General features: G+C 43.7%; 1 protein-coding gene across 1 annotated transcript in view; it reads left to right on the forward strand.

Annotated features, from left to right (window-relative positions):
• The window catches only part of robo1 (roundabout, axon guidance receptor, homolog 1 (Drosophila)), a 121,350-nt gene that overhangs the window by 76,865 nt on the left and 26,387 nt on the right, over positions 1-18,098 (forward strand). The window contains exons 3-10 of the mRNA XM_034549150.1: positions 3,347-3,504; positions 8,074-8,194; positions 9,408-9,546; positions 9,724-9,851; positions 13,890-13,898; positions 14,831-14,955; positions 15,152-15,323; positions 16,874-17,079. Of these exons, the coding sequence (XP_034405041.1) occupies positions 3,347-3,504; positions 8,074-8,194; positions 9,408-9,546; positions 9,724-9,851; positions 13,890-13,898; positions 14,831-14,955; positions 15,152-15,323; positions 16,874-17,079 (1,058 nt within the window). The remainder of the gene's footprint in view (positions 1-3,346; positions 3,505-8,073; positions 8,195-9,407; positions 9,547-9,723; positions 9,852-13,889; positions 13,899-14,830; positions 14,956-15,151; positions 15,324-16,873; positions 17,080-18,098) is intronic.

The raw sequence follows: 18,098 nt of genomic DNA on the forward strand, positions 1-18,098 counted from the left end.
AAACCACAACTCTGCTTTGATATATATGGTTGTTTTATGCACTGTCAGCGAGGCATGTCAGCCAGATGAGATAGGATGTGTTTTGTTCTTGGCCCACTGAAAAGAGGAAATGCAATGCAGAATAGATCCCTTTACGTTGACAAAGCGTATTGATATCCGTCCAGGTCCGGATATTCACTCTGTTTCATCCCATCATCAGCATATTTGAGCAAATCCAGGAGGGACAAAGAGGCGTCTTCATGCTGGGACCTGTGACTCTGGCCCATTTCCACATATTAAGCCACAAACTGAAAATCTCTCTGTACACACACAAACACACATCCACACACATTGAGTTTGGCCCCCCTGTTAATAGTGCAGGAAATAGTATCTGCTAGGGGACAGCTGCAGGCTCACTAGAGAGACAGAGTGGGCTCATTATCCCAAACACAGACACAGACCACACCACACACACACACACACACACACACACACACACGCACACACTTTTAGGACACGCAGTATGAGAAACTCTCTTTCCCATTTTTTCACGCTATTCTGGGTCCTAGAACAGGAACAGTTTGGGAGCCAGGCGAGTAGGGCCTTATGCAGTATGTATACAGGAAGGAGGAATGCTGGATGCTTTATTTAAACCAGGGGGGCCAGAGGCAACCAATTTCACCACAGCTCCGGATCAGGCCCTCTGGCGGAAGTGTTGGGGCTTTGTACCCCATCCAAATCTGTGTCCGTCCGACCCTCTGACAGACTGTCTGGCTGCCTCGGTTTCCCTCCATCCCAGAGGATTTTGTTTTCCACAACGCAGATGTTCGGAGCTGTCTGCTGCACCGCACTCAGCTGTGTTTATAACAAAGAGGTGTTGGTGTGGAGGAGGAGAGAGGGCAGCGAGGTGCGGGAGCTAGTGCTCTCAAGGAGGGGTGGAGTTCACTGCGCTGTTGGTGTAAACACTGGATGATGCCAGCCATCCCTCGGGCCTCCAGCTATTCGATACAGCATCCTTTCTTGCCTTTTTTCCCTTTTTTATTTTTCCAGAGGGACAAATGCATCTGCATATTAGCTGAAAGGGTTCCAGTAAGGCCAGCAGGGGAGGCAGATAGAGAGATAGAGGAGACCGCGTGCACTTAATGTCACAGTTAAAGTTACTGAACTCGCTCCCCCAAGCGTATATTACAAGCTCCGCATTAGCCGTACTGGACAAACGGGAATTCTTTCATGCGCTTGACTTCATTTATTAAGTGTATGTATTCTTGATTAAGAGGATTCTGATGAAATATTGTCAACAGACGATGTAGCATGTGTACCGTTACACTCACGTAGTAAAACAAGAAAGAGAGATGTTTGAACGTTTAATAAAATGCACTTTTAAATCTGACATGAGCCAGGGCTGACTGGCATCTTTGTTTTTTGACTTACCTTGACTCTCAAGGCCAACTATTTCAATAACAGGTTGACGTGGCTGATACATCTAGAGACAGAGTTTCTTCAGATGGAGCTGTTGCTCTCAGGGATCGGATGTTTGGTGTTTACGTTTGCATTCCTGCGTGACTGTATCTGCTTTTAACCATACCAAATGAGCTCACTCACCACGCAGCTGCACTGCTGAGTTTGAGTTGGATCAGAGTGAGTGTGAGAGAAGATTTAGGCTGCTCACACACATAAGCGTTATTCATCTATGCATGTGTCTGTAGATCTATACCTCTTCCTGATAAGGGGTATGTATATGAGTGGCACAATATCAGATGTATCCTTTTGAATTGTATATGATACAAACTATTTCTATTTTTGAGAATTGTGTGTGTATGTGTGTGTGTGTGATTATGGGGTAATGGACTGAGGAAGCTATTACCACTCCATTCCTACTGTTGAACAGGATTCCCCCTGTACGTTACAAGAAGCAGAGGGCAGTATCTGGACTCTACACTGTCCAGTTAAGTGCTTAAGGGGGTTAAGTCAGGAATCTGTTGGCTGTCAGTAGGTAAGGGGGTCCCGGGGTAAATCTGACTTCGATCTGTGACTGAAGTGACTTTGGAGCAAGCTGGGGAGTGTGAGACAATAGACTGCAAAAGCTCGGCTTTATCCCCAATACACACACAACCCTATCTATTCACATTACTCTTCCACACGGTAAAAGGGACAACAGTTCACACACTGCGTGTGTGTGTGTGTGTGGCCTGAATTCCAGCTTTAAATTTACAAGCACTATTTTCATAAGTTTGTAAACGTATATGCAGTAAAGCTGGGGAAATGATTACTGGCACCTTCCAGCAGAAGGTAGCCTGTGGCTTTTTCATTACTTTCTTCCCTCTCATAAACCTTCAGTTTATCTATAACACCAACGATATGGGGTCCAGAGATATGTTGTTCCTCTGCCCCTCAAAAAATAGAAATGCATTGATCTGCTATTTTTTATGATATTGATGTGATATTCTTAAAAAGGCCGGTAGGGAACGATTTCTGATTTTAGGTGAGGCTGGTATTGTAATTTTGCATAAAGCCCCAAATAAAAATCTGAATTACTCAGTTCATCTCTTTAAACCTTCACGTCTATTCACTATCACATTTTTACCAACAAATGAGAACTAGGAATCGTGGAATAATGAAAATCCATGGCTGTGTCATCTTTTTTTTCCACATTACCTTCAGCGGAGAAAATCAATGCAAATAAGAATCACATCATACCAAAGTCCTTTGGAAGGCAGCGGATTAGATCTAGATGTTCATCAATGTGAAGATAGAATGAGTGTCTGAGCGTGGGGATGTAAATATCAATCATCAGGGAGAGATGAAGAGCTGATGATGGAGAGGTGCTCATCATTGTATACTTAGATGTGTGTATGCGTGTGTGTGTGCGGTATTACATGAAGGTCTGTGTGGTTCGATCAACAAAGAGGAAGGTCATTGCTATTAGAGATGTTGATGGGCATAAATATGTGTTCATTATTGCTGTTGTGAAGCGTATTGACAGAAAGGATATACGTGAGCAAGTAGGCCATTGAATAGCAACTGCATAAGCCTGTGTACCCACGCTATACAAACCTTTTTGTTGGCAATGCTGTAAACACATGTTGTGGTTGTTACTGTTTTCATGACAAATCAGTAGTAATGTGTTCATAACATTGTGTCATCTGTGCAGAACTAATTATGTGTTACAAAACATCTGGCCTGCTCCTTTTATGAGCTGCCTTTGGTTTTCTAAATGTAGGAACAGCTTAAGGTGGTATATTATTTTAGTTTTTTGTTTCTTAAATGATCTTTTTTTTTTTTTTACTGTTAATTCGCTGTGTTTTCCCAAAAGGAGGATACACTGACATTTAGTTAATTAGTTCTTCTCCTCTCTGTTTTCTTGCAGTTCTACGTGATGACTTCAGACAAAACCCTGCAGATGTGATTGTGGCAGCAGGAGAGCCGGCGGTGCTGGAGTGTCAGCCTCCACGTGGACATCCCGAACCCACGATATCATGGAAAAAAGATGGAACAAATATCGACGACCGAGATGAGAGAATCACTGTAAGACTTATTTTTTTTTTTTTTTTATGCAAAGGGCAGTAACTTTAACATTGTTACTGCGGACACGTAGGGTACTGAATGCCTGAAGACTGCTTTGTAGACAAGGCTGATGTGCGTATGAGATGGTGATGCAGGTCAAATCCTTCCCACCAATTCTGTGTTTGTTGAAAGATTGATTTGTTTGCCTCATTATTCACATATCGCAATTACCAAAAGCCAGAGCTGTCCGTTTCAGTGGCTACAACCTCTAATGACTGAGGGAGATAGAATCAGTCTTGCTCCCTTCGGTCAGCAGCAGTGCATTGATTAGGGATGACCTGCTGCTGAAATCAACTAGGAGGAGCGTAGATCAGGAGGGAGAAACAAGCTGACCGAAATCAAAGAGGAGAAAGTTGCACTAAGCAGCAGCAGTGCCGATCCAAACTACATTTGATTTACAACCAAACCACCAATTATTCAGCTTTAATTAGAACAGCAGCACAGCCGGTACAGCATCATCAATCAGCTCCACATGCTTACTTACCAAAGGTCTTGAATAGTCCTAACTCAAACTGTCTTAGCCAAACACAATTATGGGTCCATACTTGTTTTCCTTGATTAGGGGGAAACTGTTTTTCATCCGACTGTACTGATTGGATGTGTGCTTTAGTACAGTGCAGGCTGACTCGGCACTCAGCTAGCACAAACAGGTAGTGAGGGTGAAGTCCTTAGCTGTGGCTCTGGAACCCTGTTTTATGGTGCTGGTTGCTCATTGAGAAGTAGTTGAGCACTCAAATGGTTTGGCCCCCAAATGCTGCCGATGGCGAACTTCACAGTACAGTCACGGACAACCAGATTATCCCTGGGTAATTAATGTAAGATACTAATAGCGACGCTCAACTCTGAATCCCTGTAGCATAATGCTGAAATACGGCAGGGGCTAGTTGTGTACAAAACATTTTCGTTACCTGGTAAATTGAAACTGCCCTCATGTCATGTGCTGCCTGCACATGACATGAGGGCCAGTTGAGGTTGCATGCACTGAGCCCTGATCTCAAAATCGAATAGCGTGAGTAGCCGTCTTCTGTGTTTTTTTTCCAAGCTGCACAGGCAGAAGATTTAGAGTCCGTGTCTGGCCGCTGAGCAGCATAATTGAAAGAAACAAGTGCATAATCTAGTTTAAAGGGAATCAAATCATATCTGTCCCTGAGTTAAGTCAGTAGTTACTCAAAAGCATGGAACCTCTATGCTACATAATTAACTCTTGTGGCCTTTGAAGTCACTGTTTGTTTAATGTTTCTACACATTTGGATCATGCATGCGTTTGCTGCATTCACACCTAACGACCTATTTGTGCCTACTGTTACACTTATATTGGTATTTTAGGGGAAATCAAACAAAACAGCATGAGGTTATTTGCTATTTTGCTATAGGTGATGAACAAAACTGAAAAAGAGAAATAATGTTTTATTTTAAGGAGGAGCAAGATCAAATGCCCAACATTAGTGTAGGGAAAAAATATTTTCAGTTGTGTTCTAATGGCAAACTACCTCATGTACAGCACAGCAGCCCAGGTTCAACTCAGTTGATGCATGGCTCTCGCTCACATGGCCTTCCCCATAATTGCATTTTATCCCCATTGAACACACACACACACACACACGTTTCTATTGTTTATAAATAATGTTGGTAAAAACACCCATCTTACCCCCTGCATGGTGGAAGTGATGACTTATTGTCAATGCTGCACATGTGATTTTCTGCACTGATGGGTGAAATCCTTGAAGTAGACATCTGAATGTCTACTCCAAGGACATGCAGGCTAAATGACATAGTAATGTCCATGTAGCCTGCAGCAGTGATGGGCTTTCTGTGGAACTGAAAACACGGTCTGGAAGATTTAACAGAGCTACGCGGACCAGCTGGTGTTGCTCGCTGTAAACTTCCTGCCAGACACAAAACCTCACTGACTTTTTAAAGCAGCGCTAGACGTCATGTAATGCTATTGTGTAAGTATGTGTAATAGGAGTCTGGACGGTCTCCTGTGGATACCCATGTTCACAGATCAAGTTGTATTAGAAATAGGATGTGCAGAGTTTGTTTACGGTATGTTACATTTTGGTGCCAGTGAATGTCAGACTTTCGAGAGGGAGGCAGAGGGTGGAATCTTTATAATGTGATGAACAGCTGAGCTCGTCAATGGGCCCCCTTCATCCAGCCTGCATTGTTGTTTGGTTCAGTTCATTCCTCCCACCGTGCAACGTGCTGGAACGTGCAGTCTCCTTGGTGATCCCTGGTGATCAGAGCGAGGTCCTAAACCATTTTCTCTCTGTGCTGCACTTCACTGGGATGGGTCGGCCTGGCTTTGGTGGCTGCAGCATGAAGGGGAATGAACTTCAGAGAGAGGCAGACACATCAGAAGAAACCCCTTTGGTTTTCTTTCCATTGTAGGCAGCTGTGTGTCATCTCGCATATATTTATGACTTCATGTGGGGCGGTTTTGAAAAGTTTCCCACCGCGCCATAAAGAGTGAGGCAGGGCTATTACCCTGTAATGCTGCTGTGCCATTATCAGCAGCTGGCCTCATCGCTCTCAACCTTGGTCAAATAGGTCTTTCAGGAACAATGAGTAAAGGATAAATAAACAAACAGGAAAAATGCCAGTATTCAAACCAAGACCATTGTCTGCGAGAGCAAGAGTGTGTTGGCAACATCATAAACGACCTCAATGCAGCACATTGTCCTCCTCCTTTTGTGTAATTGCTGTGGCTAATTGTCAGCCTGTAAAAAGAACTGCTGTGTGAATACCAACAGAATACATGTTGAATAGAGGCTTTATTTTCCATTATCAGCATTGCCAAATGACATAGAGACAAAAGGCAACAGGATCAAGCCATCTCCCTGTAATGCAGGGATAATGGTCAGATTGTTGGGGCTTTCAGCCGCCTGTGTGCTTTGCTGTGTTGTGTGGAGAGGACATGCATGCAGAGAAAAAGTGGGCCGCTGCTCCATTCATTTACTTGCTCTTAGAGTCCCTGCTGCTCTGGCACTCCAAGTATTTCTGCAGAGAATTGGAAACCGCCACAGACATACGGGAGTAAGAATATAGATGGAGTAGACGGGGCCTTAAGTGGATCCTCATGTCAATGCTCTGTGGACCCAACGGTACACCCCCCTTTTTCTCTGCTGCATGGTCTGTCCTGACCTTGGGCCTTTGTGAGTGTCACAGTGTTTTAGCTGTTAAGCCTTTCCTCAAACAAACAGTAACATAATAATACTTCAAACCCCTCCAGCACCACGGGGTGCCCTAAATAAGCCAGCCTTCCACAGTCTCTTCAAGTCCCTCTGTCCTCTTGCTTTACCATGAATAGTAAACAGGGCTGATGGGCTGAAGAATGCCTCTGAAGCAAAAGAATGTGTCTGATTGCAACGTTGTCCTTCAAGAATCTTAGACTTAGCCTGGCGACTTTGCAGAAACTAATATCCATACACACAAGTATGTTCATCACATGCAAGTAATGAAAACCTGGCTGCATGTGAAATTCAGTGATGGAGAGTTACAGAAAAGTATCATACTGTAGCTCTCAAGTGAACACACATGTGGGAGGGCTTGAGTTTAACATGGGAGTCACGCATTGTCAATATTGTGTGTCAAGCTCTGTCAGTGGCACTCTAAAGAGGGTATCGATTACATGCTTGCAGGTGGTGGTCCTGGTCTCGCAGGCTGATATGTGCATTTAAAACCATAAGCCCCCATCAAGGCAAAGAGATCATTGGTGCACCATACTATTGTCTGTGTCTGCGCTGACTGGCATGGCTGTGAGCTGAGAGAAGGGTTGAGGGGCCTGTGCTGGGGCCGGGGCTGCCTTTCTGACTGCCTGAGAACAAAGCACCTCCTCTGGCCTGTAATCAAAGCCCTGGGAAATAACAGACATGACATTCACCTGGACAAACACACATTCACTGCCGTGTGTGTGTGCTGTTCATGTGTGCTTGAATGCATGTTCACTTGCTCTCACTTGTAGTTGTATGCACACACAGAAAAAAAAATGAATCCACGAAACCTATTCTTTTAAAAACCTTCTCCAAGATAATAGCCCAAACTGTCCTGCAGCTCTTTGAGGCTACTGGACAATTCTTGCAGTGCTGCAGGTGTTCCCTCAGGGAGCGGTGGTTGTGTTGGATTGGGAAAGCGTACTTTGGCTCAGTTTACCCTGAGGAGGAACAGGCCGACTGATAGTGATTTAGACTTCAAGTGGAAGCTGAGTGGGAACAGGAAAAAAATGGCTAGAGAGATAGAGTAGTCCAGTTTATCTCTATAAGCTCAGAGCAAAAGCCCTCTTTAGCACCAAGCCATTATGTGTTTGTGAGTACATTTCATCATTGTGTCGTAATGGCTTATTGGAAAGTGGAAGTGCTCAGAGCCATTCTTAAATGCAATCAGGAAATGTTTTGTGATGTTTGAGCTATGCTGTTTGCTGTTTGCTGTTTTCTCGGCGTCGGCCAGAGGCCCCAAGTGACTCTCACGCTCTAATATTCTTGTTTTTCCTCTCCAGGATAAGCCTCTCACCTCCTCGTCTTATTCCCTCAGATACGCGGAGGGAAGCTGATGATCACAAATGCCCGGAAGAGTGACGCTGGGAAGTATGTGTGCGTCGGCACAAACATGGTCGGAGAACGTGAAAGTGAAATCGCTGAACTTACAGTGCTTGGTGATTAACCTTTTTTTTTCTTTCTTTCTCTATGTGCTGTCTTCTTGAATCTGTCCATAAACAACCCACAAAACATGCACACACATTTGTTTCTGTTTGTCTGTGGTGAGAAACCCGATCCAGATGTTAAGCATTGATTGTCAATCTGCCAGGGAGCTAAATGGTGTCACTGACCTTTATCAGATAGAGTGTGAGATGACCTCCAATCTCACACTTAACTATGAATCCCACACTGCTTCTCTTCTATGACCAGCTGCACCCCATTTGATCATGAATGACCTCTGACCCCGATACTCTCCTGTGTCCTGAGCAGAGAGCATGTCCAGACTCCTGATTTTATCGTCAGCTTTTTTTTTTTTTATCTTCTTCACCTCTTCTCCTTAGTGACCTCTTATAATCTGTCAGAAGGAACAACAACAATGCTGGCTTCATGAAGATAAATAATAATATTGAAATAATACTGTCAGGGCTTAAACAAGGCCAGGCTTTTGTGTTTGTCCATCTGAGTGAGCATCGTTACCTAGGAACTCTGGTTAATCATAAACCACCATGGTTATTGTTTTGGACCAAGTCTGATGGTATGTGTGAGTAAATAGAAGGATTAGTATCTAACCTTATACAATATAGAAAATAAACATTGGTGACCTTGTACTGAGTTGGTGTCCAGAGAGTCAGAGCTGGACTCGAAGGTGATGGGGTTAACAAGATGACACAAGAGGTTAGACTTTCTGTGTCAGGTCATGTTCAGTGTCAAGTCTTTTTACTGTCTTGTCATGTGTAATTAAAAGCATATACTGTACCACAAATAGTAACTGTTTTCTCTTCTCAATCGTGTCTTGTGACCTCTGTAGTATAGTCCATGTAGTCTAGACTGTATTTTTGCCTTTTTTAACTTGTGTTAAAAATTAAATTGGCAATTACCGTGCCCTTTTTTTTGGCTCTGTATAAAAACTCAATTCAATTAGCTCACATTATGTCATCAATTTCAAAGGGCCTACAACTAAAACTTAAAGAGGGCTTTATACAATGGATTTTATTCAATTTTAAATTTTATTTCCAACTTAGCTGTAAAGTTTGACAACAAAGAACAGGACCGAGATTTATTATGTATATCAAAGCAACACATTTACTAACCTTCACTCAATCAAAACATTATTCCACTACTTCCGGTCCGTACTCTGACTATACGTGTGTGCTGTTTCCATCTGTGCAGAGCGTCCCAGCTTTGTACGTCGCCCGAGCAGCCAGGTGGTGTTAGTGGACCAAAGTGTAGAGTTCAGGTGTGAGGCCCGTGGTGACCCAGTTCCCACCGTGCGCTGGAGGAAAGACGACGGTGACCTGCCCAAAGGAAGGTATGACCCATCAATCGGTCCCCTTTCATCACACAATACCTTTCTCCCGCACCCTCCTCCTCTCTTTGTTTGATCCAATGCTTGCTTTTTTCTATGTCGTCAGCTGACGCATTGAATCAGTGTAAATACCGTTTTTGTGTATGTAACAACATTACATTGATCCCGGTTTTAATCCAGATACGAGATTCGTGAGGACCACACCCTGAAGATCCGCCGTCTGACCTCAGCTGATGTCGGCTCTTACTCCTGCGTGGTGGAGAACATGGTGGGCAAGGCGGAGGCATCGGCCACGCTCACCGTCCACGGTAAGACAGGATATTGTTATGAGTCTCAGTTTTACACTGTTCAGTCTGCCAAACATTTCGTTTACAGCGCCTTGGACAGCTATTCTGAATTCATTCCCATTTCGGGTCACTGTGCAGCTTGATTCAAATGCAATTTAGCCCAGCCTCATTGCAATAATAGCCCTCAGCTTTAGTACTACACGGTCATCACTTTCAACTATTCTCTCTCAATTAGCTGATTGATTTCTAATAAAAAAACGAAAAAATCTATAACAGCTGTAGAGTTGAGCACATGGGAGCTCAACAGCAATCGATTTAATTTGCCCTATACGAGTGGCGTTTCTCCGGAGGCCTGTCTTCCGTCATGTTTTAAGATATGCAGTACTATATTTGAACCTATGGAATATCTGTGGGTCTCCTGTGGCCCTCTCCATCAAAAGTCTTATTAACACAGTTGGAATATAAAGCAGCTGGTCACAGTGTGTGAACATTCAGAAATAAACCATTCAGAGGAACTGGGGGCTGGGATCACCTCTAAACCCTCCTGAGAATCAGAGGAACACAGGGGCCATTTAACGCCGAACGAATGGGAGTGTAGGGGAGTCAGGTGAGAGAAGAAGGGAAGGAAGGAGGAGGCATCGTGCATTGGAGATGGGGATTGGATGGAAGGACAGTGAATATGTTGGTCTTGGTGGCGGCTTGCCACTGATGCAGAACGGGTCGAGGAATTAGGGCCGGGGGCAATTATGGTGAAGAGGATAGACGGGGAGAGAGAGTGGTTTCTGTGGTGAGGTCAGTCATATTAGTGTCACTTCCAGCAGTCAACGCTGCAGGGATATAAAGAGAGAAGGCAATGTTATTCCTCTGCCAACCCCCACTTGCGAAGACATATACTTCCTCATCACATGGCTACCCTTTGCAATTATTTCTTGATTTTCTCCACAACACAGCAATGTTTAGATTGGTTGAAGAGCAAGATTAGCCACGCCTGCCGATAGACCCATCAATATATCTTCCCTTTTTTCACTCTTTCCCTCTCCCTGATGAAAGCTTAGTTAATGAAATGGAACAGCATTGATGTTCTGGTTCAATAAGCTGTTCCTCTGGCTTGAAGATGATGAAGAGAATCATCTTTGAAATGCTAAAACCTTTCTTGTCCTCAGTGGAAATTAAATGTCTTAACCTCAGGCCATTCCCTGTTGTCTGCATGTAGAAGTATGGCACTAGCCCGCTTTCCATGCATTATGCCTTATATCCCCCATGTTATACGAGTTGGAGAGGTATGGAAAACGAACTTGCCATGGATTTAGGGGACAAATGTCAATGCTTTCTTGGAGTGTAAAATGTAGTTAAAGGCAGAACAGAATAGGAATACTCGTTCTACTCTCATGGTTAGATCGGATTAATGCCTGAACCTCCAAGCCTTCTAAGTTCCTAGAACCATTTCCATCTACCCTTCAGATCCCTGAGCTTCATCCCGACCAGGCTTTGAGGAGGCCAGCAAGGCTGTGGGCACTGAGTAGTCCAGCTAATTAAAGACAAGCGGGCCTCAGTCCCACGCCCGGAAATGACAAGCTTCTAATTACAGATGCGGGCACACGAAAGGAAAGAAAGGCTGTCTAATTGTAGGTCTAAGTAGTGAAACAATGCATAGGTAGTAAGATGACGCTGTAGTAGAGAAGACAACAGTGATGTGGGGGGCAGGAGTTTTAATCTGTGGGTTTACTGGGCAATGCTGTCGCACCACATCCAGTCAAAGTATATGGCAAGATTTCTGAGCCACTGCACAAGAATAACTGAACAGCTGAATAATATAATGTCAGTGGTAGTGACCCACAGGCAGGGCAAACTACACCACTAAATAATATGTAATCTGAAATACAAAGCCAAAGTAAAATTAATGTAAATATTCTTTGAACCCAAGTTCTCCTCTGCTGTGATGTGTAATTGTACGATAAAACCAATATAATTCAAATTTGATTAATTAATTCCCTGCAATGTCATTATGCTTATTGTTGCAATATGTGCACATTATAATATAACAAGTCCCGTATAAGAGCTGGACAGTTAATGAGAAGAATCCTGCTCCATGTGGACACGCGGGGATTTGCAGACCTTCCATAGTCACAATGTCAGTGGACAATGTCCACATTGTGGAGGTGGTGCCCTGGGCTATTTTTCCTTCAATGTGTTCTGCTCTCATTACGACTTAATCAGTGAATTATTGTCTTACACACGTTTGTCCGTTCACAACACCTCCTTATGTTGAGGAAAAAATGTAATTGATTGATGGAAGAAACGCATAATTGGCCAAGTCACCAGCCGCATTTATAGTTTCATCGTAAAAATCAATAATCTAAACCACATGACAATGTAGCATTGAGAGTGGGTGTTTTTCAAAGATTAAATAATCACACAAAGGTATTTGATTCTGTGTCTGGTGTGTTTAGATAATGTTCACACGGTATTTCGTAATTAAACTCCTATCAAAAGAAAGGCAAATGCATTATATCAGACTGTATTGGATAGAATTAAGAAAACCAGGGTGTTGTTTTTTCTCAGCTGGTTAAGTTTGCCGTGAGCAGTGATTTATGGGTAGAAAGGTCTTGAATGGAATGGTACTCCCTAGAGCAGCGTTGCTAATAACCCATGGAGAGGGTCTGGAAGGAGACCTGGAACTGGTGCCAAAGTGAGAGCAACTTTCCCTTCAATCCACCGTGTGCTGTTACAGTGACGATAATGACCAAAACACAGTTGGGTGCCACATATAGAACTGATGCTTTTTATTGTTCTATCTCTGTATCTCTGCATTTGATTTATCTTAACCCTCAAATAGACGCTCAGTGGGTATTACTCACTGTCTCGCAAAGACCACATTTCAGTTGAAATACAGTATAGAAAATCTCGGAGAAGGACAGATAATTTAAAGCATGCTACAGACCTCCCAACGGGATCCGCTATTAATCATGCTAAATAGTCTGCATCAGTCCTGCTCTTGTGTTGATGTCAGGCCCACTGAACAGCAGCCCTGCTGAAATCCCCATTAATATCTGTGCTGTGGTCTTTGGTACATTGCCTGCCTCCTCTTGGGCTGGAGGCCACTACGCTCACTCCCTTCTGCGCTGTAAGCTAGCGGAAAGTCTACAACAAAGTAGCCTGGTCAGATTTAAAGCTCACCTCTCCCTCCAGGGTCCACAACTGTGATCACAGCGGCATGGGAGAGGTAGGGTTACCTAATTAAAAGCTTAGACGCTCATGAATGGATGGATGTGTGTAGGTGTTGTCGGGGGTTTGTGTGTTTGTGGGTGTATACATTCTCATGAGAGCCTCTCACACATGGATAGCAGTGTACGTCTTCTTCTGGGAACGCTTGATGCATGTCTTATCTGCATTTAAAGGCCAGCAGGGGGAGGAAGGAGGCGTCGGTCATTACTCTGACTGACAGCGTTTATGTTTCCGTGGGAGCCGTTGAAGCAGACAGATTAGATAAGGTGACTGATTGGTTGGGGGAGATTTATGGCCAAAGAGTGACAGTTAACATTCACCTTGTGGTTTTATGAACCAGGCTTACATTTGCAAGGCTGTATTAGAGGGACCGCGATCCAGCTGCTCCTCAGGGTGCTCTAAACCTCATTGACGGCAGAGGGACGTTCACTTTCACACACCACCTAGAAAGAGAAGAAAACATGATACAAAACATGATGTCTGCTCAGCATAAAACATCTGCCTTGTGTGTTTCATATTATTTGTGCGCCTTTTTGTCATGTTGTTGTACCTAATCCAGAATCGTTCCTGTGTGTGTGTGTGTATGCATTTTTAATGCACCTGATCACTCATGCAAATTCTTTTGCTCTGTGTCTCATGTGGTCCCTCGGGTTTTAGTTGAGGGTGATTTATGACTTGTCTTTTACACATTGAATATTAATAACGATTATTTGTATCCATGAACATCACATTGTTATTTTCCTTGTTATGTTCACTCCTCTTTATGTCATGCTGTTTATTATTTATATATTCATCTTTGGGTTTTTTGTTGTTGTGTTTTTGTTTCCTTTTTAGTCATGTCTGGTAAGTTGAAATGTCACCCGTCACCTATTCACCGCCCTGACAGAGACAGGAAGCTGTCACAACCCCCCTCCATCCTCTTCCCATCACTTCTCCACCTTCCAATCAGCAATCATGTTTCTGTTGTCATGGGCAACAGTGACAAAAGGACATTATCTGGTAAAAAATATGCTCAGCTTGGGCCTCCAAGGTAAAGCCGTATCATTACATTCTATTATTTCCCCCTTTTATGCATTACCAAACACCCCATCTTATTCATGGACAAATTGTTTCTGTATTTCAGACGACAGTTTTTCAGACTGCCCGACTTTATGTAAAAAAATGCCCCTGTATTAAAGAAATAAATGTGACGACCTTTCCAGAGTCAAGGTGTAAACTGGCCTGCCTTTGGACCTTGCATTCACATAGATGGCCTATTAGACCAGAAAGGCTTAGTGTCACAGCAGAGCTGCATGGATGACCTTGGGGTATGACGCCACACCTTAGATGGAATTTGTCATTAAGATGCATGGTTACTGGTTCCTGGTTGATGCCTGCACTATTGGAGGGTGTCAGCATGGACAGATGGCTCAAATTTATTCCCCATTTCCATGTAAATTGTAATGGTCTATGCCCTTGCCCATGCAAATGAGGGGGCATGGGAGAAACCGTTGTTTTTCCTATTCATTACATCTATAATATGCCTGTGTTTAGAATATGATCAGTGTACTGGTTAATATGCTTTGAACACACTCGTGCAAAGTTTTGAAAGGGAGACTGAATTCTTCAGTCCATAATTCAATACAGGCACTTTACAGTAGCTGCAGTCAAATGTATTGAGTCTTTTATCGAAATAACCAAGACTACTTGTAACTGTAAAACTATGATCACTAAAATAATATGCCAGGCTGTGTTTATGTATTCAATGGCTAACCATTCTCATGGCTGTCCTCCAGTGCCCCCGGCATTTGTGGTGAGACCAAGGAACCAGGTGGTTGGGGTTGGCAGAACTGTCACCTTCCAGTGCGAGGCCACCGGAAACCCTCAGCCAGCCATTTTCTGGCAGCGGGAAGGCAGTCAGGTAAATAAGATATACAAACACTCTTTATTCGTTTGGAAAACATGCTAGCATACGCTGGGAAGAACTATTTTGGAGGCATAGTTCACTTGATAGTTGATATCCTAAGACAGATGCCTGCATACATTATGCCATTTTGATGTGAAATTGTTGTTAATAGAAGTCTGACTGTCTGTGATCTGTGTTTGATCCCCTATAGAACCTGCTCTTCTCCTACCAACCTCCTCAACCCTCCAGTCGGCTTTCTGTATCTCAGTCTGGGGACCTGACCATCACTGATGCTGAGCGCTCAGACATGGGATACTACAGCTGCCAGGCCATCAACACAGCTGGCAGTGTCCTCACCAAGGCTCTGCTGGAGATCACTGATGGTAAGCAACCGTCTTTTTTTAGTTTCAGCGCACAGCAAAGTCTCGGAGGACATTAGAGGAATACCGAAGAAAAAATCTCAAGTGCATAAATATTGGTATTACATATAATCTTTGGCTTATGCAGATAATGCTATTCATCTGAAACGCTGTAGTTGTACCGTAGAGCATATTAATATCCGAATTGAGGTTTGTGAGGTTTGGTCTGGCCTGTTCAATGTGTTCCTGTCAGAGGTAGAGACTCTCTGGTGCCTGTGCACCCAGACTGTGTCTCAGTATTTGGCTTTGCTGGCTTCACACTGGCTAATGTCTTCTTCGGTATTCCATAGCTGGCTTGCTGCTGTCTATCGTTGGAAGACTGTGGCTGTGTGGTGAGGTTTGGATTGGGTCCTCTAATTACTCTGCTAGCCAATCCCCCTCAGCCTGGTAGACTAACCTTGGCATCATTTCCACTATTCCCACAGAGATCTGGGCAGCTATTATTTTGTCTATGACACACCTAGATTCATCCCTTCATTTACCAAATGTCCGTCTTCATTTTAGGCCTACAATGCTATGCTTCATCTCGCTCTCCTCTTCTCTCTCTCATTCTGTCATGCTCTCTGGATAATAATAACAGTTATTAAAGTGAGCAGGCCACTCTGAAGCCACCACTTCTCCGCAGGCAGATCTGGTAATTACAGGTCATGCTGACAATGTTTTAGTAATTGCGCCATTCTCGGCACAAAAGCAAAGACAAAGCGGCCAATAGATTACACCGCAGCATGGTTCTGAGGATCTATGAACACATACATACATCATGTGTTGCTGTTACACTGTGTTAGGTTTTAATTTGATTGTTTCTCACGGAATATAACTTAAATCAGTGGGGCTGACAGCAATGGTCATCAATAGTGCTATGAATGATAATAATAATCAGAGGGAGGCAGACAACCTATAGCAGGAATTTGACGAAATAGCGCATTAGAGACAAAATAAAAAAGGAAGAATTATCGTGCGCATTTAATTAATTATTCCCTGTGCCTCCTCTTCTCCTTTATTCTCAGTACATTGCAGTCGTTCTCTGTCTGTCAAATACATGCTTTCTCGCTATGTCTTTGTGTACCGGTTGAACACCCAGGGTTCACAGGCTGGGAGGCAGGGAGGAGGAGTTTTAACGCCCTCATGCTAATAACATTGTCTGTTCTGGGTGGATGTTTTTTTTAAGCATTTTCTCCCCTGTGTTGTCTTTTATGGCTGGGGGATGGGCCAGGGGATTGTTGGCCACGAGCGTTCATATGGGTATTGCCAGGCGTCTGTTAGCGCTGTAGCAAGAAGACTGAAGTATCTGAGGCTGTTTAATTGTAATTACGCTGCTTTTATTTGGCGAAGTTTGACTCCTGCTGCTGAATGATTAGAACATTGTTTCCAGTTCTTAAAATTGGATTTAGTTCCTCTCCCACAGCCCTTGTCTACATGCAGTTTGGCAGATTCTCTGCTTTTTTGTGTGAATCCACTGTTCGTTCCCAGTCCCTCCACCCCACCACTATACATAATTGCTCATTCTTCCACAGTTATCTCGGACCGCCCGCCACCAGTTATCCGTCAGGGCCCAACCAATCAAACGGTAGCTGTGGACGGCACAGTGGTCCTCAACTGTATGGCAACCGGAAACCCCACCCCCACCATCCTGTGGAGGAAGGATGGTGTCTTGGTATCCACACATGACTCCAGGGTCAAACAGCTGGACACGAGTGCGTTGCAGATACGCTATGCAAAAGTAAGACACCTGCTCACATGTACAAACACGCTCAGACCCTTTGTAACATTAACCAAGGTACATGTACAACACGGGGCCCATGAATGCTCGGTGGCATTTGGAGTTCTTTGACCATGGACTCTCCTTTTATTTCTTTAGAATAATAAAATATTATCTTTATTTGGCTGCTTTTAATGTCTAAATCCATTCAAATAAACTGTCCATATCACATCCATAATGTGCTGTACAAACCCCTGCTGGTTGGTAAATAAAGCATGTGTTCTCTGCCAGCAGCTAGCCCTCAGTGGGCTGTCAGTCAGTTGTCGCAGGTTTGAAATGGAGTCTGTGAAGTCGTACAGTCCGTAGTTCTTGTCAGTCAGCTAGCACAGTGGATTGTGTGTGTAATTTTGAGTGTGAGCGCATATGTGTGATGTGATGGCATGCTGCGGTGCTGAACACACTCTCAGGGAGAGACATGTGGGGGGTGCTGACGTGTCTTCCAGATGGAGGCGTCACAGGGTCAGAGTTTGCGTCAGTTTGCGGTGTTCTGATGAATGCTGGCATGTCTTGTGGTGACAAAATTGCAGTATGATTGGGCTGCCAGTGCGAGGCAGGCAGGAGGGGATGCATCTGAAAACCTCTCTTGCTGTAGCCGAGTAAACTCCGCAGGCACTTTGCATTAATGAACTTGTCATTTCCTCTTGAAAACATTTGAATGAAGACATTTTTGATGCGTGAAGTAATTTATTTTATTAATGTGAGTCGCGAGTTTTATCGTTATTGGGTTTTGATACATTTCCTTGCCTGCCTGACAAAACAATACGCACCTTAAGGGTCATTGGCAAGACATGCTCACACTCAGTTATTTAAACAATTTATCTCAATGTTTTCCTCTCTTTATTTTGTTTACACTCCAGCACAGTAGCCTTTAGCGTATTATGCATCACCACCAAACCAAAACAGAATTAATTTTCTTACCCACAGACTTTGACTGCAGTTGACGGAGCGAATATTCTTTTGAAATGCAGCGCTGTGAAAAT

This window comes from Cyclopterus lumpus, chromosome 13 (assembly GCF_009769545.1).
Source record: "Cyclopterus lumpus isolate fCycLum1 chromosome 13, fCycLum1.pri, whole genome shotgun sequence".
Taxonomy (NCBI): Eukaryota; Metazoa; Chordata; class Actinopteri; order Perciformes; family Cyclopteridae; genus Cyclopterus; species Cyclopterus lumpus.